This window comes from Colossoma macropomum, unplaced genomic scaffold (assembly GCF_904425465.1).
Source record: "Colossoma macropomum unplaced genomic scaffold, Colossoma_macropomum, whole genome shotgun sequence".
Lineage (NCBI taxonomy): Eukaryota > Metazoa > Chordata > Actinopteri > Characiformes > Serrasalmidae > Colossoma > Colossoma macropomum.
In genome coordinates this window covers 15,698,608-15,720,563 of record NW_023494793.1, presented here as the reverse complement: position 1 = coordinate 15,720,563, position 21,956 = coordinate 15,698,608, and the positions used below count along the sequence as shown (strand labels likewise).

General features: G+C 40.5%; 1 protein-coding gene across 1 annotated transcript in view; it reads right to left on the bottom strand.

Annotated features, from left to right (window-relative positions):
* Positions 1-4,012: 4,012 nt before the first annotated feature.
* Positions 4,013-21,956, bottom strand: part of lmx1bb (LIM homeobox transcription factor 1, beta b) — a 68,995-nt gene continuing 51,051 nt past the window's right edge. The window contains exons 3-8 of the mRNA XM_036578630.1: positions 14,256-14,488; positions 11,196-11,371; positions 10,636-10,713; positions 10,079-10,145; positions 6,471-6,629; positions 4,013-5,344 (exon numbers count right to left, since the gene is read on the bottom strand). Of these exons, the coding sequence (XP_036434523.1) occupies positions 5,187-5,344; positions 6,471-6,629; positions 10,079-10,145; positions 10,636-10,713; positions 11,196-11,371; positions 14,256-14,488 (871 nt within the window). The 3' untranslated portion in view covers positions 4,013-5,186. The remainder of the gene's footprint in view (positions 5,345-6,470; positions 6,630-10,078; positions 10,146-10,635; positions 10,714-11,195; positions 11,372-14,255; positions 14,489-21,956) is intronic.

The following is a 21,956-nucleotide window of genomic DNA, read 5'->3' as shown; positions in this document are numbered from 1 at the left end:
GCTGATAAGGCCTGCTCTGACATATACAGATGGACGACCACACCTACTAACACCTGCGATGGCAGATGAGGAGCAGATAAGAGCAGAGATGTACTGCAGTCTGATCAGACACAGCCCACAGCCATGCTGGAAGAACCAGAGCACTGCTGCTGGAGCTCTAAAGCTGGGCTCCAGGACTTTGCTCACAGAGGAATCTGAGATGCAGATAACCACATTAATTTATGGAGTATTAGGAAGAAAGGTCAAGAGCTTTCAGTTTTCCCATTCTGCAACATACACTGCCCTACTTCTCAAAAGTTAGGGAACACTGCTTTTTTTATTCAAATCCTCTCACTATTACAATAAAGTAAAAAATTAAATTAGGTTCTGATATCAAACAAGATCAGGCGTCCTCAGAGCTGTGTGGCAATTAGCAAAGGCTGCTGGGCAATAGGGCCTGTTTAAAGTATGCCACCACAATAAATAACGCAACAGATGCAGACTTTCTCTTAAAAATCTTATTTTAAAAACTAAGTAAAATTTGTTCAATTATGTAAAAATTAAAATACCTGCAAATATCTGTAACATAGCAACATTCCTGACAGGTTCTTTTCCAGAATGTTGTTGAAAGCACACGCTGAAGATCTTTTTCCCCAAAGGTGGTTTAACCCCTTAAATGGCCCAAAGTTTTATTACACACCTCGATAATCTAAGAATAGCTTAGCCAGTTTGCATTGAAGTCCCTGTAGTTACCGAATAATAATCCTTAGTATGTTATAAGCCTGGAATTTTAAGGGGTTAAATGGCTAAAAGATTAACAAGAGGATAAAATGTGTGCGATATGGCATTATTTCTGAGGCAAGACTGCAAAACAACAAAAGTTGTCATAAATATTTACATGTAATATTGTTTCTTTCAAAATACCAGAACTTTAAAAAAAATTTTTTTTACCATCTATCTATCCGTACATCCATCCATCCATCCACCCATTTATCCATTTATCTATCTACTTTCATCAGCTAAACGGACAATTTTCAGGCAATTTGAGACAAAAATTAAGATCCTACACCTTTGTGCAGCAAAGCAACTTGCAGCAAAAAATCAAAACCTTCAAATGAAACAGGGACAATGATAAACACTGTTAACATTGTTCATGTCTTAATGTTCTATAACTAAATTAACATTCAGCTAATAATGGCACTTCCTTTGGGCCACGTTTTCAGTTTACTGCTAAATGATTTATGGCATTCGGTATCAGAAAAAAAGCAGATGCACTCACCCATGCATTACACAGCCCAACTGCTTTATCCATATGTTTAAACACAGAATTAAATAAGTAAAAGTGATAGTTTATTGAAATCTATACTCACTTCACTCTCTCCCTCCATCTCCACCATCTTCCCTGAAGAGTTATCTGTCTCTCATCCATACCCATTTCTTGTGCGCTCCTTTCCTCCTTGTTGTTTTTCTATGTCTGTCCTCTGTCCTGCGCTCTATGGTCCTCATCTCTATCATCTCAGATTGTGAAAAGGGATACATTACACATGTATTAAATCTAACCAGAATGTAGTACGTCTTTGAATCTTTGAATGTTTAAAAACATTTGTCAATAATGTAACGTATTGGTAAATCATCAGTCTACTGTTATAAGAGCACCAGGTTTGTTTCACAGGAAAGAGGGCTGAAATGATACTATTTATCCTACATTTATCTAGTTAACTTTAATCCTTAACTAACAGTTACTTTGAATGGAGTAAATATTTAATGAGATTCGAGAACAATATAAAGAATTGATTTATTTGCCCTTTAGCAACATTAGTTAACAAGTTACTTAACTATAGCTAGCTATGTGCGCTAGTAGGCAGCTAAAGTTGGCCTACTAATGTTAGTAATAGTACCATCAAAAGTGACATAATAAGGAATATCTAAGATTGAATTGAAGGTAGGATATGTATACCGTAAACTAGCAAATTAATACCTACCTAACTGGCAAACTTTGTTGAACAACTTCAAATCATCCAGATTTCTTCACTAAATTAAATTAACAGTACTGGCTTGCATCTGCTTTACCCTTCAGTGACCTAAAATATATAAAATCTAAGACTCTTCTTTTACAATCTCAGCCTACTTTTCAATCTGCTTTTGGAAAAAAGCATGTAACGGTTCTCTCCACTGCCTTAATGCTTAGTGTGTAGTGGGTCTCAGAGGAGGGCCCTGACGGATAGCCAGGGTACTTGGGGTGATGCAGTATAGACAAACTTTCAAAGTGACAGTAGTGGTAAAAGAAAGCACATTGTTTTGATAAACCTAATAGACACACATGGAACAGTTTATATATAGAGTTGAATGCAGTTGAATATAGCAACACATTTAAGAGATAGTGGGTCAGCTTATGAATGCAAAAACAACTTTATCTGATGTAATGTAAGTTAGTGCACTGGCTGAGGCTCTCCCAACATGCCACAGTGTTGTGTCCCTTGTAGTTTGAATAGATGTGAGTCCAAAAAATCTACTCATTTGTGTTCTACTGCTTTCCTTACAATCAGAAGGAGAAGAGGAAAGACTGCTGTTGATAAGGTAAGTTACAGTTCTTAAACAAAAGAAGAAGAACAAAGTTTGGTGCCAGTGGGTTCTAACATTAGCTAGCTAACCTAGCTAACATTAGAATCCACTGGCAAAAGCCAAACTGACATCTTGTGGATACCCTTGTTTTAGGCTGTGGTTTTATAGGGTGTTATGAACCTGCATTGTTTTTGTTGTCAGGCTTGTCGGACAGACAAGGGCTGACAAAGATAACTAGCTAGCTAAGGCCTAAAACTATCTTTGCCTCAGCTGAGAAGCACAGAAAAAACAAACAAGTAACTAACAAAGGACGTGGTTGGTGGATATGGTTATTCTAGTGGAGAACGGGACTCTGCTTTGCTTTGACGTAGCTTTGATGCTGGAATGTGGCAAGTGATTACAATTATTCAAGCTTATTGCAATTATTTAAGCTGACAGAAATAATTGTTCACAGTTGTTAGCTTTCAGAATCATATGTTTACTTCACAACAGATAGATTACGAATTGGTGTGTTTTCGTCAGTTGGGTTGAAGCAAAAACATGGAAATAAAAACAAAGCAGAAAATGCATTAAGACTTGTAATAAGTCATGTGAAATTAAAAGTTGTAACTTCTGAGCTGATACTGACAGCTAGAAAGCAATTTGCCTTTTTTTCTGGTGATACTGAATTCCATAAATGATTTAGTAGTAAACTGAAAATGTTGCCTAAATGAATGCTCATTATTAGATATGAAAGACTTGTACTTTAATAGTAACACATAATGAACAAAACAAGACAAATTGTTATCATAATAATCGTAATGATTTATGTGTTAATTAATCTGCAGCTAAAATGTCACAGTCGTGACAGGCCTAACGACTGCTGTGGTGATTGCGGTGTTGGTGGTGGTGTATATAACTAAAACTGTCAAAATTGTCAAAAGCTTTTTGCTGCCTGTTATTGGCTTGGACAACTTGCCATTCCAGATCCTTTGTGCAGAAGGAGCAAGTTAACTTAAGGGATAAACAAGTATGCTGTCTATCTGGCCACATTTAAGAAGCCCTGTAGACATAAAGGAGTGGTCAAAAATCATTCAGAATGGTGAGTGACTTCTGCAGGACCTGGAGTTTCACTTTTCACCTGTGCTAACAGTATATCTAATGTGTTCTGTAGCACAACAGCCTATTTTGGTAACATGTTACTTAAGGTCAGCATTGGTCAGGCTACGTGACACCTTCATAAGCCTTTCATGACAATTGATATATACCTACATAAACTCACACTTGCTGGAATAAGCCTTTACAAATGTCTATATAGGTTTATGTCATTTGAAAAGCTTATGTAGGTGTTGCAGGTGTCCTCTATGTAGGTGTTATTTCTTGTCTGAACACATCTACACAGTCTTATCCGCTTTGGCATTTTCTCTTCATATGTCTTCATATTCATTCCATTATCATATAAGAATGTTTAATAAGAGAGATGGAGAGAGCATTTAATCATAAAGGAAATTCAAATCAGGAGAAATGGAGTTTATTCATCGTACCAACAAACTTTGGTAATTTAGCAGTCTTCACATTTGGAAATGCATTTTTGACACTGTTCAGGGTTTGTAACAAATAAATAGCACACATTTGCTGATGTACATCATAGCTGGAAAAGGGGATATATTTCATAATTAAATGACATACAAGTGAACTATGATAATGCTTTTAACCGCTTGACATGGTTTTCTCCTTTTTAAATAAAGCTTTTCAGTTATTAAGTACCTTCAAGAGCATGTTTTAGTTAAATAAATAGAATGATCTCCATTTGAACATGCACAACTGATTTGTTCGGGAAACATATATATTTACACAAGGATAGAGCTCACGCTGTCCATCTCTTTCCATCTTTCAAACTAGAACGCACTGAAGCACATACACACACGGAGAGAGTTGACTACACACACACTCTTACATCCACACACCTATTTCATACATACGCTTACACACACTCTCCCCCCCACACATACATATGCACACACACAGAGCAAATACACTTACAATATACATTCCTCCTCCATCTACCATGTCTAAATCCACTTTCAAAGCTAAACCTATTAAAGTGAGAAAAAAACACAATGCTGAACATAATGAAAAGAGAAATTATGAGAGTCCAAACATCACATTTAAACATCTCAACAACACAAGATTTTTTTTCATCTATTATCTAAAGATTTTTCTTCTCAATGTCATGTTCACAAAGAATATGGGCTCATGCATTGTGAGATTTGTGTCTTGATCTTCAGCCTTCCTTGGCAGGACGCTGTGGACTGAGGTTTGTGGCTTCAGTGGCTTTCAACTGTACATCAATACTCTTTTTCTTTTCCACAAGTGGATGTCGAAGAGTCGAGTGCTACTTCGGTGAAAGTCATGTACAAACAATCTACAGATAGCTAGAAAAAGTCTGTCAGCTTCAGAAAACCGGCTGTCCTGAGCTGCATTTTTTACTACTTAGTAACGAGGACTGCTTGTCTTCGAGTCCTGTGTTTTTTTATATATTCTGGGCCCGGTTTTGGCCTTTTGTCCATTGTTTTCTTAAGCTTTGCTGGGAGTTCTTGGTTCTGAGGCATTTACTGGGAACAGTGACTTAACACACTCTTGCTTGTCCCCATCCATGTTGGTTTTCATGAGGCAAAATAAGAGCTCTGCATGGAGTAGAGTCGGTCGATGGGGTTTCCCACACGTGCCTGGAGGGAACCTGCTTCAGAAGAAGCCATGAAGCAGTCACTGAGGCTGGTCAAAGAGGTGTCGCTGTCAATATCATGGAATACAGAGTCATTTCCTGTGGAAAAAAGAAGTATAAAGTGATGACTTTCATCTCTACCACCCATGCAGAAATATCAGTGACTTAGTACATTAATGCGACCACACCTTCTTTTCCAATGCCTTTCTTTCCTTAATTATGTCACTAAACAAACAGCAGCAACATGCATTCTGACATTTTAAAACAAAAGGGAGTCTTCCAAATGCCTGAGCTAATAGCAAATGTTTACTTCTGTGCTAATCCCCTGCTCAGTCATGTTCCTTGTGGGCACAGTTAGGTTTAATACTCGGTCCCGTCTTTAATGACACCATTACACAAGACAGTGACAGGTTGATGGGCTATGGTTTTTTAATGAGCTGGCAATGCTGCCTGTTTCCTGTTGTTTCACTATAAACCCTGAGCTGGAGTGTGATGAAACTGGGGATTGGGGCCTTGCCATTAAAAGGGAATGGATGACAAGCCACTAGGGAACTCTTCATTGCCTATCTGTGACCAAACAATCTGCCCAAGCAATACTTAAACGTGGTGTTAATATATCAATGCTATTGAGAACATTGAGAGCACTGCAGGAACTGTTCCTTGATCTGATATTATTAGCTGAGGAATTCCTGTCTGTAATGGACACAAAATGCCAGCATAGCTTTAGAATGCTGCAGTTCTACAAAAGATCAGCACAGCTTATTGATGTTTTGTGACCGGACCCGTATACACTTTCCCGGGGTGATTAGACTGTCACCCATCATGGTTAACCATTGTTGTGTTTATATGTTCCATCACAGATCATCTTCTGACTTTTCATATACTAGCCAATGAACACTGTCACAAAGCATAACAGAATATGCCATCAAACCTCATACATAGGCGGAGCGAATAGAGCGGATGATTGTTGGTGTGGGAATTGGAGAAGAAGAGAGCCGGGTGGGTAATGTACAACATATTGGATTCATTTACTCTGAAAACTTCAAAATAAACTGGTGGGCCTGCGAATGCATTCGTGTCATCTTCATGTGTGTTTGGAAAGGAGGTTGGGTGGCGGCATGGTGGTGTAGTTGTGTTTTGCGAGAGTTGGCCCTGTGGTCCAAACACATGCCCAAGTGTTGGGTTGTGAAGGAGGGTGGGAGTGCCCCCTGGGGGTGCTGCTCACCATATGGGTTCATGTGGTCGCCGGGCATCTGAGGAGGGGTGAGGCCCTGCTGGAAGGGGTCAGCCGTGTAGCCGTTCTCCATGGCAACCATCTGCTGCTGGGCAGGGGCCAGTGGTGTGTAGGAGTTCATCATGCTCTCCATCCTATTGGACATCACCTCTGGATACAGATAAGGAAAAAAAAGAAAAAATGTTAGAACGTGCTCAGAATGAGAAATACTGTCACGCTTTGATTTGCATTTGACAGAGGGCAAATCAAAGACTGAGAGTAGTCGTCAAAAGAAAGCCAGCAACTCTTTCTTTTTAAACATTCCCTTGTAGGTCTTCTTTCTAGGGACACATGTCCAGTTAGGTAACTGTAGATAATGTAAAACATCTCATTCATTTATTGTGTAAAATCTTTTTTGGGACGTGGAAAGTTAATTTCTATAAAATATTATGGGCAATGACAGTATCTGCCCTCAAAATCAAGATGAACTTGAATCAAGAAACGCCAAACAAACAAGAAACATGCTTGTACTGGAGCAGGACAAGACCAACCCCACAGAGCAATTCTCCATGAGTCATTCTCAGAGCTGAGGGCTAGGAATGACTCTTGTGGCTTTCAGACTCGAGCCCACCATCTCAGCCCTTTACTTTAGAGTGGTGAGCTCTTGCAAGAACGTATGAGATTCATTTCTAAAGGGTTCCACAAGTTTCCATTACATCTGCGTTGATTCAGATGTAAGAGCATTTGATGTTGGAAGTTCACCGCGCTAGAATGGCAGTATACATGTAAACATGTGGGTTTATTCACATTATCAGGTTTTTAATAGGCAAAAACATTGAGGCATTTCACACAACAGTGCAAATACAGTGAGTACTGTGTTTTAGAGAATGCATTCCCCTATATGTTATAGTAAATACAGTTCCCAGCTTTTAATCATAAAATAATAACCTGCAGCTAAAAAGCCTCTAGAAAGCTGACATCTATAACCAAGATGGATATCGTTTATGATAACGTGTTTGACCAAGTAATAACTGCGGGTCTCCTCTGGTGACACATTCCAACTTGATTCCATGATCGATGACATCAGTGCCTCTACACTCAGCTGCCTCAGTATTCCCTGAAGGGGAGTCCGATTTCAGCAGACGTTCTGTGTCTAAGACCACCAGGTCAGCTCACCCACGCCTGACTGTCTCTGGTGAGCACCATTACCAGTTCATCTTCCTCCTAGTCTCTGAGAAAACATTTCTACTGGACGAAGACATGGGTTCATGACCAATAAGAGATCGTTATCTACCTAAACAACATGAATTATCCAATCAGAGTGACAGAGAGGCTACAGCAGATTCCAGGAGGCCACAGAACTGCTGACCCACATTCTATCTGTCAGACTTTGGAAAAGTGAAACTACAAACTTGTGCTGATGTGATGACTCTACAATTCTGGCGCTCAACAGCAATCCAGGGCTTTTTCCCCCCATCTCTCTTTCTCTCTCTCTCTCTCTTTCTCTCTCTCTCTCTCTCTCTCTCTCTCTCTCTCTCTCTCTCTTTTACAGCCGAGTTCGTGAAAAAGCCTCATAACTGGATGCACCATGAGGATAGTCTAACATTGGTCTATAAAATAAAAGTATTATTACTCTTGGTTTATAGCTGAAGATGATTCAATGATCTCAGGATTATGACTTTCCAGCGGGGAAGGTACAAGAGGTTGTGCTCAGCAGTAAAATGTCAATATAAGCTTTGAGATTTCCCCAAAGTAAAGAGAGAAAGAACTGCTATCATGTAATACAACAGAAATGCATGTTTCTTATCTTATCTCTTCAGGGATCTTAAATCTAAATTTACTTTGTGCTGATACTGTTAATCATGTTTTGCTTTAGAGTAAAACAGGTTTACCAACATGACAGGAATGGTTAGATTTGTTCTTTAGAGCAAATTAGCTGCACGCAACAATGCTATTGTGATGTCTGACTGTCACAGAATTAGTATTAGCACTAAAGCCAGGCTCTCTTTAACTGTCAGACTTTGAGATGTAAAAGCCACAGGAAGTATTGGATCTGATAATACCAGTAATATATTAACAATAGTTTAAAAGAAGCAGGAGAGAGCAGAGAGCAAAAGTAAGAGAAGGCATTTTTTTTCACAGTATAACAATAAATATTTTCAGAGGAATTAAGGCTTGAGCTCTAGTGCAATCATTTGTCTACTACCAAGGCACTTGGAAAAATACTCTTCACCCCCCATCCTCTCCAGTTTCCATAGGGTCTGATCCTAAATCAACCAACAAGGGCTTACTTGCTTGGGCCTTTTCAACACATTAACTTTTAAATTATAGTTACTTGATATACAAGCACTTTCAAACCAGAAAATAAAAAGTACAGTATATTATTCCATCACATTTCCAGTTTGTTGCACTGCTTAAAACAAAAAGAATGAATTAAAGAGGACTTATGACCTGAGATGGGTCGCCATGAAAATATGAGGACAGTGAGATGTGTAACAGATCTCCAACTACTGGAGAGGTCAGTGTGCAGGTCAGAGATAGAGAATAGGCCCTTCTCTACACTTGGCTGCATGGCAACATGAGATGCTGGCCTGTCAAACAGGGGATGTAAGGTTACTGCCAGCAGGGAGGGGAGAAAGTGGGTGGATGGATCGAAGTAGAGGCAACTTCAATGTGCTTGTGCTGTAAATTAATTCCCCCACCTCCACACACTCCTTCATGCTCCAAGCTTTCTTTTTCTGTTTGACATACAGTCGACAGAGGTCAGCATCTGCTCTGTGTGAGGACAGCAGCGAGGAAAAGTAAGTAAGGACTTCAATTCCTAGCCATTCATTCTGGTTGGCTGGTGGACTATGCTTGAGATGGCTTAGACATATAGTAGGAAAATCTTAAATCTTACATTATTTTGAGGTTCAGTAATGATTCTACATACTTGCACATCTCATTTACAAAAATGGTTCAAAAGGTTCTTAAGGGAACCGAAAGTGGTTCTTCTGTGGCATGTCACTTTTTGGCATCTTTTTTTTAAAAAGGGATTTTGCAGATTTTTCAAAAATTCTGCATAATAAATAGTTAAGAAGTAAACAAAGTTGTTCAGAGTGTTTTGATGTCAGATGCCTCTAAAACTTCAAAGGAGGTATTGCAACAAATATGCTGCTAAAAACCTGTGACATTGTCTTATGATGTTTATGAGACATGGTTTGGGCTTTAAACATATCCATTTAAAGAAATTCATAATGGAGAGGTACAAGCAAGTTGTTGTAAGGCAAAATAGTACCCAAAGAAAATATATTTTTCATTAAAACATTTTTTACAAACACATAAAAACTCAGAACACGTGAATGTTAGGTGGTCAGTTTGGATAGTAAATAAAATAACTATATTTGCATTGTACACATTCTGACCCCTGGTTCCAATCACATCACATTGTAAGAAAACAGTCTAAATTATGCGGACATTTTGATTCGCCTCTGAACATACTGCTAAAAAAAGAACTGTAAAAATAACAAGATGATATACCAATAAAGAGAATGTGAATTGTCAGAAATCTTGATAAATCAGTACATCATCACTTCTGGAACAAGCACGGTAACTCTGATGTTCCTATTAGGACATCTTACCTTGGCCCAGCCTTTGGGAGTTCTGTTGCTCCTGTTGCTGCTGCTGTCTTCGCGCCAACTTTTTCATCTGAAAAAACACAGATAAAGTCACGATCAGAATACTTCGGGACATTGTGAACCAACTCAATTCTAATTAGAAAAAAAAAACTGATGCTCCTTGTTGTTCACCTCTGCTTGAACTACATGGCCATCTATCTGAAAGCATTTTATTATCCTGGGGCTTTTGAAGATAGCATCAGAGCTTGGAGGTGGGTTTCAGACACTAACGTAAGAGTGGGATGGATGTGAGTGCATCGCTCTTTCCCTCGTGGGGAGTTTTCCGTGGAATGCGGCGAGAGGTTAAGCCTGAGGCAGATAGTGGCTGAGATTTGCTGTCTCTATCCCTGCTAGCGCTCTCTCCCTTTTGGCAGCGTGTGAGGAGGGCTTTTGCTGTTAGCACCGTGGTAGGAGGATTACTCACAGATTGCTGTGTTATCTCCTCCTTGACTGTACATCACTGGGTTCTTGTGGGTAATACTGAGTGATGGATAGGCAGAGTGTACAGGGTGAGGACTTACCTTAGCTCTCTGGTTCTGGAACCACACTTGAACCACACGTACGCTTAGGCCCGTCTCAGCAGCCAGGGTCTCTCTTACCTGAATATGAAGACATCAAATATTCAATTTTCTTTTCAGCACCCAACAGCTTTAACCCATTAGAAGCTGTAATGATTGCCAACAATATCGTAAGCATGATGTAACTTATGCTAATTGTTTGTTACCTGTAGTTCATTGAAAACAGCTGTGAAGTTTTGTTGGAAAAAGAAATTCTAAACATTCAATCGATTTGTGTTTGCAAGAAGAAAATGCAAACTGAATATGATGAAAAATTACTGCTTTGTAGAAAGAAAGTTTCTTGACATCAACATGCAGATTTGAATCTGTCGATGGAACTTAAATATAACTACTACGTAACTATGTAGTAATTATGTAATTACATAATTACATTTCAGTATTATAGCACAATACCAGGAATACAGTTTGAACAAAACAAGGTTTCTGTTTAAGGCATATTAATATTATAAGAGATGAGAGGGGCCTGTATTTCCAGTTCCTTGAGCTAAACAGCAGCCGCTCACCTTTCGGCAGGGTTTGGAGGACACCTCAAACGAAGCTTTGAAGGCACGTCTCTGCTGCGTGGTGAGGATGGTGCGGGGACGCTTGGGTCTCCTCGGGTCCTTCCCATCGTCCCCCTTGCCCGGGCCTCCAGAGCATTTCTCCGGCTTGATATCTAGCTCCTCATCCTCACTCTTCTCTGGGGAGAGATCCGTCATTCACACGAGTCAGCGCATTTTCTGAACTCTGCAACTTTTCAGACAGCCTACTGATGAATAGATGTTTTTGTTCTTTTCAATTTCAGGCGATTCAGACACAGTGCATCCATAATGAAAAGAGACACATGTGGTTTTAATACTTTTGTTATCAATTTATTACTGAAAGAATAGGCCACATCCACTACAAGGCTGTAGCCCCGATTTGCAAAGCACCATGAAGTATGCACATCTGTCACTGGACTGGACATTGTGTCGTTTATAATTAATAGCACACGGCTCTGGCTGTTTTGCACTGAATAAATCTTTGATAAGAATTCTACACATAACGGATGCTATATTGTAGGGAGAATATGAATTTGGAACTTGTGCACATATGGGAAATTAAGTCTAGATATGTGGGAAAAGCGGTGAAATTGATATGAAAACCACAAAGTCTGTAGGTGACTTTGCCATACCCATGTCCATGCACATAGCAGGCTTGTAACAACAAAACAGTGGAAGAAACAAAAGGCCAACCTGTCTGGTAATAAAAGACTGAGAAGAGGGATGTACTAATATTTAAGAAGACCACTATTCAACCTGCTTGGGATGAAAGTTAAACTTTTTAAAAGTCAAACCCTTCACAAGGTGATAAAATCTTTGTCCCAGTATGAGATCAGATATCCAATATCTCGGTTCACATTATGACTTTTTGAACCAAAATTCTTATGATGTTCTTTCATCATATGAACTCATCACAGCGTCTCAATTAGACTATGATAATATGTGCGATCCTCGGGCGGTCAATCAAACCCTTCCTGTGTCATGGTAATCTCTCTCAGTAGGTCGTACTAATGTGCCATCTAAACGAAATGGCTCCTGGCTCTCCTACTGTAATTATAATAGCCAAGCGGGGGATTGGCTTTATTGTTCAGCGGATGGAGGTTTCATCTAATAAGCCAAATCAGCTTATGTTTGATAGAATAATAATTGTAATTAGAAAACGGGCCAAACTCCATGACATGGCATGGTTCAAAAGTTAAAAACCGGAGTAATGGCTATGATCCCCGAGCGACACTTTCCTGAGATGAAGGGCTGCTGCAATTTGGTACATGCAGCCTCTGCAGCATCAGCAGGCGAGTGTCAATTAGGCTAGCAAATGCTTTGGCCCTTTAAAAGGATCACTGGGAGATGCAAATGTGTTCTATCTTCTTTCTCCAATACGCATTCTCTCTGCCAGTGTGCAGTGCTCTAATAAACTTGAATTCTTTACTGCATTAAAGCAGTTTGCTGTGACTGCACATAACCTCCCTTTGGGACCAGTTCACAAAAAAAGCCCTCTCTTTTCATCCCTGACCTGGCCTGAATGAAGCACGGAAGTGGAACAAATATCCCAAAAAGTCGACGCAGGTTTTCCGATGCGTTCGACAAATTTCTTGACGTTTAAGTGTTTGTGCTGAAATGAGAGCCATATGGAGAGGGAGAGTGAATGAGGCAGGGCAAGATGCCTCATTATAGTGAAGTGAGGTGGGGCAGAGGGCCGATAAGAAGCATAGGTTTGCCGCTGAATAGGCCCCAAATCCCCTCTGTCACTCACATGGATCCACTGCTCTAATTCTTTCCAGCAGCCTCAGCCGCCCACACCACGCCATCAATATGCTGTGGCTTCTCTCTGTCATGGTTATGCTTCCCCCACTGTAAATATGAGTGCCAGACTAGCCGATCCTGCTCAATTACTGTATATCTGCTTGTTAGGGCGGCAACAAGTTTTTGACAAAGTTGATTGTTTGAAAACCAATGATGTCAACTGTGGAAAAATGTTGATGCATTGACATGGTGTTTACTTTAAAACAAAAGCACTGTAAATTACTCTATAACATACATATAATGTCATTCTGACAGAGTGCAATACACAACATGAAAAAGATATGGCTTTATAGTAAGAGGAAACCACAGAAGGCATTATGTCTTGATTAGACAATTAACCGAATTATGATCAATAGATTAATCGACTACGAGAGGAAACCAAAGAAGACATAAATTGCTTGGTTAGACTATTAATTGAATTCTAGTTAATAGATTAATTGACTATAAGAGAGAACCACAGAGGACATAATGGCTGTCTTAGATTACTACTTGACTCGTAGTCAATAGATTATTCAAATATAAGAGAAAACCACAAAAGACATAATTGCTCGATTAGACTATTAATTAAATTATAGTTCACAGATTAATTGACTATAAGAGAAACCCACAGAAGACATAATTGCTCAGTTAGACTATTAATTAAATTATAGTTCACAGATTAATTGACTATAAGAGAAAACCACAGAAGACAGAATTGCTTGGTTAGACTATTAATCGAATTATAGTTAACAGATTAATTGACTGTAAGAGGAAACCACAGAAGACATAATGGCTCTGTTAGATTATTAATCGACTTGTAGTCAACAGAATAATGAACTATGAGAGGAATCCACAGAAGACATAATGGCTCAATTATGTGATTAACTGAATTACAGTCAATTGATTACCTGATTGTGAGAGGAAAACGTAGAAGGCATAAAGGCTCAGTTAATTAATTAATCATATTATAGTAAATAGATTAATTGATTGTGAGAGGACACGGTGAAGGCACAATTGCTCAGTTAGTCAATTAATCAACCACTCGCCAATAGGTTAATTGCTTGTAAGAGGAAACTACATATTTGTTCAATTAGTTGATTAATCAAATAATGGTTGATAGATTAGTTGACTATAATCATAATCAGAGCCCTACTGCTTAGCTGTACTCATTAAATGGGTGTGTACAAGCTTTGTGATGGGCAATGTAAAATATACATTTTAATTGTCTACAGCACTTTCTGTCCAGCTTTGCAGTTTTACCTGACTCAGAGTCATCTGGACTGACAGAGCCGAGGAGGTCTTTCTCCTTCTCATAGTCGCTCTTACACAGCAGCTGACCATCCTTCAGCACAAACTCGTCACCTTTGCGCAGTTGCCGGTCACACACGCAGCAGCAGAAGCAATTGAGGTGGTACACATACTCCAGCGCTCGCATCACAAACTCTGTGGGTGCGATCTTCTCCAGACATCCACTGCATTTGGTGGCAAATAACCTGAAAAGAAAGAAAGAAAGAAAGAAAGAAAGAAAGAAAGAAAAAAGCTGTGGTAAAAGGCTAGGTCACTAGCAGTCATGGTTAACATGATATGCTTCTATTCCTGATTCTTCCCTCCTTCTCGGGTCCCGTCTATGGATCCACACTTTCAAAAATACATAACTTATATATTAGTTTATTGTAGTTACTGTCAATTACTAGTATTTACAGAACAGTAAGTCTTGGCATTAACGACTGAATAATAAGCCTGCAGTTTAAAGCAAGAAACACTGTATGATTACTGCTTAATGCAACATTTTGCAACATGGCACCAGAAGAAATAGTAACGAGGCCTGTGTTAAGTGTTAAGGAATGTCTCTATGTGTGGTTGTCTATCATGGTGCTGTGATTAAGGGGGCAGGGGGTGTGTGGCTTAGCCCCTGGGTGATCTCCTTTGATAGCGGCTCATATGTTAAAGCACCCTGGATAACCCCTCAACGCCTCAGCAGAGCCCAATCAGAGGAAATGCAATCTCGCCGCCCAGGCCAAACGCACCAGCAAACCTCAATCAGCACCAAGGGCCACTGGCTTTACCACATTCGGTGCAGTGATTAGATAGGCCTCACCACCACTGGGACAATGTGGCTGAAAAGGGAAGTCATTTCTTATGGGATTGCAGTGTATGACCAGCTGCTGAATAAGGCTGAAGTGATATTTGGTGTATACCACAATCTGCTTCAAGTATTAGAATATTATTAGTACATAGTCTTCATTCATTTACTTAGATGTATTGGTTGAGTGTGGTGAAGCTGAAGTTATTTCAAACTAGTTTAGCCCCAATAATATTACCATATCACTGCTGTTAGAACAAAACTTATCTCCAAGATGATAACTTCACAGGAGAAGGAAAAACATACATCACTTTTAATGTAAGTCAATGGAGTCATTTTGGGCCATTTCTTTTGGTCCATTCATCATGAAATTACATAGCGTAAGGGGCAACAGGCATTTTCAAATTATATCAGAAAACTGACAAACGAAGTTTTGTTCAGACAGCAGCGATATTCTTATTAGCATGTTATCATTAGCATACATTTTTTCATGCTTTTCTTTTAATATGTTGGCTGACCTGGCTGAAGTGAGGTCAGTCACTGACCAACAAACAGGATGTTTATAGCCCAAAACACACAACAGACTGCAACAACCATTTTACCTTATATTAGTGTATAGTTTTTCTTTCATTACTTTAGATATGTTGGTCGAATATCACAAGGTTGAAATTGATTAACAAACAGGCCATATTATAAACATTAATTTAAAATGCACAAAACATTCAACAGCCACTTTTTCTCAAACCTGTTCAGCCCCACATTGATGTCACTTCCATGACCACCCTAGCAAACCTATTTTCTATTGCTAGGTAACAATAATCTCTCTCTTCTGCAAACTCTGCCCTCAGATCAGAAAGCAAGTCACAATGCATGCCTGCTAATGTTCCCAAAAACCTAGCCACCTCCATAGTCTTCATTTCCTCCAAAAGGGCTGTGGATAACATCTTTTTGTTTCATTCAAACCTGAGATAGGGCCATTGCTCTGCCTAGTCTGCAGACGTGCAGCCGGAGCCCCCTGCTAAAGAAAGCAGGCATACGGAGTGAGCAAGTGTGATACTGTCCAACCCATCAGAGCTGATTTATTAGAGTTGGCTCTTTTGTTTGCTTGGGTCGGTGGGACAGCTGCTCTAGTGCTTGTCTATATCTATGCTCTGCATTGATGGCATTGTGCACTATGAGAGAAAGAAAGAGAAACAGAGAGAGAAACAGAGAGAGAGAGAGAGAGAGAGAGAGAGAGAGAGAGAGAGAAAGAAAATGCCTATCACCATCATCTGCTGAAACTGGACAGGGTTGGCCGACAGTGATGAATATGGGTAAATATGAGGCCACGGGGCAGCAGTGGCAGCCTTTGTGATGATAATGGCTTTGTAAAACACAGATTGGGATATTGATGTAACCTATGCATGAGGCACACCAGCTTTGGTGGGCAGCTGTATTGATGTTTGCAAAAGGATAGCTGGTGTATTTTCATTGTGGCTATCAAATGTATTCATCAAATTTGTCTTTGACCCATCACTCGAGGTAATTAAACATGGGGAATCCATCCTTTAGAGACTATAAAAAGCCTGGCCATCCACTGTTGTGGCAGCTTTATTTATGTTAAATGTATTTAATACTTTTTTGGTGTTTTCTTTTTCTGATCAAAACTTAGTGTTTATGAGACATATCATTCTATGCAAAACAAAGCTCTCTGACTACACATCTTTGGCTGCTGCTTCAGCTTATCAAGACAACAATATGAATATTGGCATTGTCAGGCTTAATGAAAGCCGATAATCTTTAATTTATTACAAAACATTAAGAAGCTTAGGAGATTACTGTTTGACAATGGAAAAATGTTAATCCCTTAAGAAAAAATCAAAAACCTTGGCATGTCAACAATTCAGATCAGTTCACAAAATATTGGGCTACCTGGCTGTGAATACTGAAATGAGCAAGTAAGCACATTTGTGTCTGAGAGAGAGAGAGAGAGAGAGAGAGAGAGAGAGAGAGAGAGAGAGAGAGAGAGAGAGAGAGAGAGAGAGAGAGAGAGTCCCTTTAATTTAGCCTGGATAGCTTTTTTGGACTGATGTGTTTTGGTTGGTTTGGTGGTTACTCCCTATTGCTCCATCAGTTTTGTCCACAATCACTCAATTTTTCATATTGCAATGACTTTTTCCCTCTTCTAGTCATATTTTGAGCCACAATTGATCAGAACTGCTAAAATAATTGATAACCGATGACCAAAAAGCCCAATGTCATAACATAATCACCTAAAGCATCTGAGACATATAAAAATGGGGTGGTCACAGCAAAGATTGTTTTATGATTTCGGAGCCCTAAATGTACATCAATCACATATTGAAACGGCATCCAAAATGTCCATCCCTCCTTTTGATCTCAAATGGAGTATTCATAACCCGAGCTGGCTCGATTAGCCTATTACATGTTGGACTTGTCAGACTTAGAGGTGATAAATCTGTCATGATCCAGTCTGCAGGTCCAAATCAAATGTTTATTCAATGATGGGACTCATCGCCTGAGAGATCAAGCTTGAAAAAGCAAAGGATGACAGGAAATGACCCTTTTGAGCTGTCGCGACACTTCCTGGATTCGCCCGTTCACCTCTCCGCTCTGTGCTCTCAGGATCCTTCTCATCCAAATGAAAACATTCTTTTTCATCCTTTTCTTTTCTCCTTCTTCTCTATTCTTCCCCTCTCGCTCTAATCTTGTAAGCCATTATTTTTCTATTTCCCCTCTCTGTCACCTTGCATTATTTTTGCTGCTGTAATTCCCATTCGTTCCTTCTGGAATCTTCCTGTCCTGGCTTTGTCCTAGAATCTAATCCGGACTTTTTTGGCTGTCCTTACCCCCCCTTCCGCTCCACGTTCTCAGCAGGACTTCAGATGGAATAGCCACGCATGACGCCCCTGCTATAGCAACCACACCCCGGCAGGAAGGCGACGGCTAACTTTTCGGATGGGCAGAGAAAGCCTTTCACAAGGCTGGCAGCAGAAGTAAATCCTTCTTGGAGGAACAAGGGGAATTAGCAGGGAGCAGTGAAGTAGGGATTTAACCCTACCCCTTTTTTCCCCTTTTGAAAGGCGCAGTCACTTCAACTCCCACTGCTAGCCACAATCAAACAGGGCGGAGGCAGGGGGCCACTGAGAGAGAGAGAGGGAGAGAGAGATAGACAGTGAGAGAGGGAGAGAGAGAGAGAGAGAAAGAGAGAGAGTGGAGGGGGAGAGAGAGCGGCCCAGTGAATGACACAAGCACTGGATTGTGGAGGAGCCCCTAATCCCACTTTAATACCTTTCCAAGTTCAGCGCCGAAAGAATGCTCTTTAAAACAACACCACAGTGTGAGCAGGCGAAGGCCAACTCGGGGAGTCGCCGCACTCAATCCTCCGTAACATTACCTGATTAACAGCCCGGGGCCTACGCTAGTGATAGAGCGCAGCCACGCAAAGCAAGCCCAGACCCCCTGTTAGTGTGGCTACTACGAGCATGGCTGTAACACAAATGTCATAAACAATGACATAAACAATGTTAGTGCCATCTTGGATGCCGTGACGTGGTCTGGAGAGGATTTCTGTCCTGTGGTTTGAGATGAAAGCCAGAAGGGAGAGAAGAAAGAGAAAGAGAAGAACTCCAGTGGAGCTGCTGCTCTGTGGGGCCGGACACAGGCCCACATCTGGGCCTTTTTAAACTACCCCTCTCTACAAACTCAATAAGGGCACATGCTGCTACTGAACACACAACATAAGATCATATTCGAAAGAAGACTTACAGCTTCTCACCTCAGGATGCTTCTAGCCTGTTTGATCTCAAGGTATAAAAAGGAGCTGGAATTGTACATTCTTTTATTATTATTATTATATTTTTATAAGAAAAGTGTACCTATGGTTTGAATTTAAAGAGCACTGCAGAGGCCAAATAGTAGCCAGTTAAAAAGAAAGGGTCCTATGAAGAACCACAGAAGAATCACTTTTGATTCCCTAAATAACCTTTCAAGAATCATTTTTGTAAATGAGATTTGGAAGTGTGAAGAAGCTTTAAGGTTTAAAAGAACCCCTGCCTAATGTTAAGGTGTATACCAACTATAAAGTCCAGAAAGAACCTGGGAAAAAATACCTAAGATGACCAGAACCAAACTGAAATGAAACCCAGAGTGAGAAATAGTGAATAGATGGATGCAGAGAGGAAAGGGGGGAGGAAAAATGAACTAAGACAGTACATTAGTTTGTTCTGGGGCTGTATGATCCCCTTCCAACACCTGAGCGCACAGATTAGCAGATAAGACTCTTGCATTTGGATCAACAGATGCAATTCAGGCAGCACAGCACCAATATTGATTCAGGCCCTCCTAGACCTGGACCCCATGAGTAGAATCGGAGATAATCCCCAGAGATAACTTCGGGAAAGCTCCCCGGGAGATCATTATCTGCTTCCAGTCACTCAGCCACACACACAATCGCTCGTTAACTCGAAATGTTTGTGCTTACCCACACTGGGACTTACACATTTTTTTTCCCCCCAGAGGAATGTACTCTTGTGGAATCTTTGAGTAACAAGTGTTTGGATCTCTGAGTAAATAGCTAATTTACGGTCATCATAGATCAGTGAAATTGAAATGGGAGGCAAATTTCAGAGAATGAAAAAATCTAAGATTACGATAGCGTACAAATTTCGAAACAGCAATTCATCAGCACAAATGCATCAAAAGCATTTCGGTGTTCTCGTTTTTTGTGATGTGGGATGTTTCCCTACAGAGTATTGTTCGCCGGGGTAAACAGAACATTTGACAGGCCCTGCTGGATGAAGATATTTCTGGAAGAAGAAATCAGCAGCCTGGGAGTCAAAGGCTAAGCTCGCCGCAGCTGTGAGCGCTCCATCTCGCCAAAGCCTCAGACCTCACCTTCCAGCTTCTCTCCCTTCGAACAGCAAAAGCAGCCTGGCTCAGAGGAGTATGCGCCGCTTCCCTTTGAACAGATTATGAGCAACTTAAAGTGTGACAACATCTTAAAGCTTTCACCACATGTTGCCAATGATTTCCCCACCACGAAAGGCCTTCCTCTCAATGCCTCTGCCTCGGTGATAAGGATCACAGGCCCAGGGGAGATAAAAGACGAGCTTGGAGGAGGGAAAGAGGTCTGGGGGAGTCTAGGCCTGGATAATGGCCGTACATTTAGCAAACACATGCTCTTCACCCCACCTATTCTCCTCTCTTGCTTTCTGCTGAACACGCATAAGTGAGGGTGGGGGGAGAGGAGAAGGCCCATAACAATTTAGATCAGAATGGCTTCTTATGTCACCACAATCATCATCTTCATCAAAGTGAAAGAAAGAGAGTAAGACCCAGAGAAGGATAAGGATTACCCATGAGAACAGCTGTAAACGATCACTTTGAAGACAGTCCCTCTGGCTTCTCCAGCTGAGTTCCCCCCACCCTCCGCCCTCTGGCTCATGAGCTCAGAGCATGTCAATCATAAAAAAGTGAGCAATAAGGTGTCTGGGAGGCCAGGTCCATGGGAGGCCGTTGGACGCTGCAAAAGGAACTGGCCAAGCTACCGGGTAAGGCCAGTGTCACTGATTTACAGGCTACATGGCTTCCATGACCTTTCTGTCCCAGGCTCAGCAGGAACATGGAGCCCCAGCCAGGCCGTCTCCTGGATACCAACCCATTCACAGGGGCGGCAGGGTGGGCAATCTAAGAAAGGAGATGATTCCAGAGCCAGAGTGGAGAAAGAGGGAGCAGATTTAGAGCAGATTCGCAGCTTCAGCATGGATCTGGGAAACATGTGAGATGGTAAAGCTGCTTGGACAGAACGCCTTACAGTAAAGCTTTCAGGGAAGTGGTTGGGGGAGCTTTTCAAAATTAAGGTTCTACTGCCTACTGATACGGTTTTTCAAGTGAACATTTGATGCCCATATGACCTGCTCCTGGCAAATGCAGTACGATATTTGGTTAAGTTCTGTCAAATATATTGTGTCCTGCTAACTGCTAAAATTGCTATTTCTTTTTATATTCTTCAGTAATTCTCAACTATTTTACCAAAATAGTCACCCATAAGGAGCAGTTCATAACCAGTGTAATGTTGACGATACGTATTTACAGTGTAGGGAGGTTTATCTGTGAATAAGACTGTCGATACATGCATTTTCCTTTGCGTAACATGGACCAAGAATAATAGGAATGGCCTATGCCTACACTCTAACCATTCTGAGGAGCTTATAAATGCAGTCTATCATAACTAAAGTCCTTAAAGTTTAACCACACTCTAAAAAATGCTGTTTCATTAAAGCAAAAGGATACTATATTAATTAAAGCAAAAACTTCTGTTTAATAATCCATAAGGAACATGAGCCTCTATTAAAGCTTAGTATCAGCATTTCTCTTTGGTGTGCTGGAGATTACAGTGTGAACTAATGAAACCAAATAAAGAGTTGCCATGTCTTCTCCACAGTCCCCGGGGCAAGCTCAAGTCAACTCTAAGAGCAGTTTAATCACCTCCCCCTCTTTACTAAATTAGCATAGTAATGAGCTTTAAATTGAGGCACTTTGTTTTTTAATTAAACTCCCAGCAGGTAAAAGTAAAACACATTAGAGACAGGAATGTGCACCATCACTAATAGCCCAGCGGTGCCATCTCTGTCAAAACAATCTTTGGGCTCTTGTTCAGGTCTCAGCAGACACTACTCATTCCTCACAATGTCACCCTCCAAGTGTCGGAGAAATATCTACCAAATTATACACATCTACACTTCCCTGAGATTGTGAGATGATGGCTCGTCCCTTGTGGCTCACACATTGTGATCTAAACCTCCATGAGTCATCATCTCTGTGGAGAAAACTCCCCAACCATCTTTTTCACCATGATAGATTCAGAACAGAGTCTT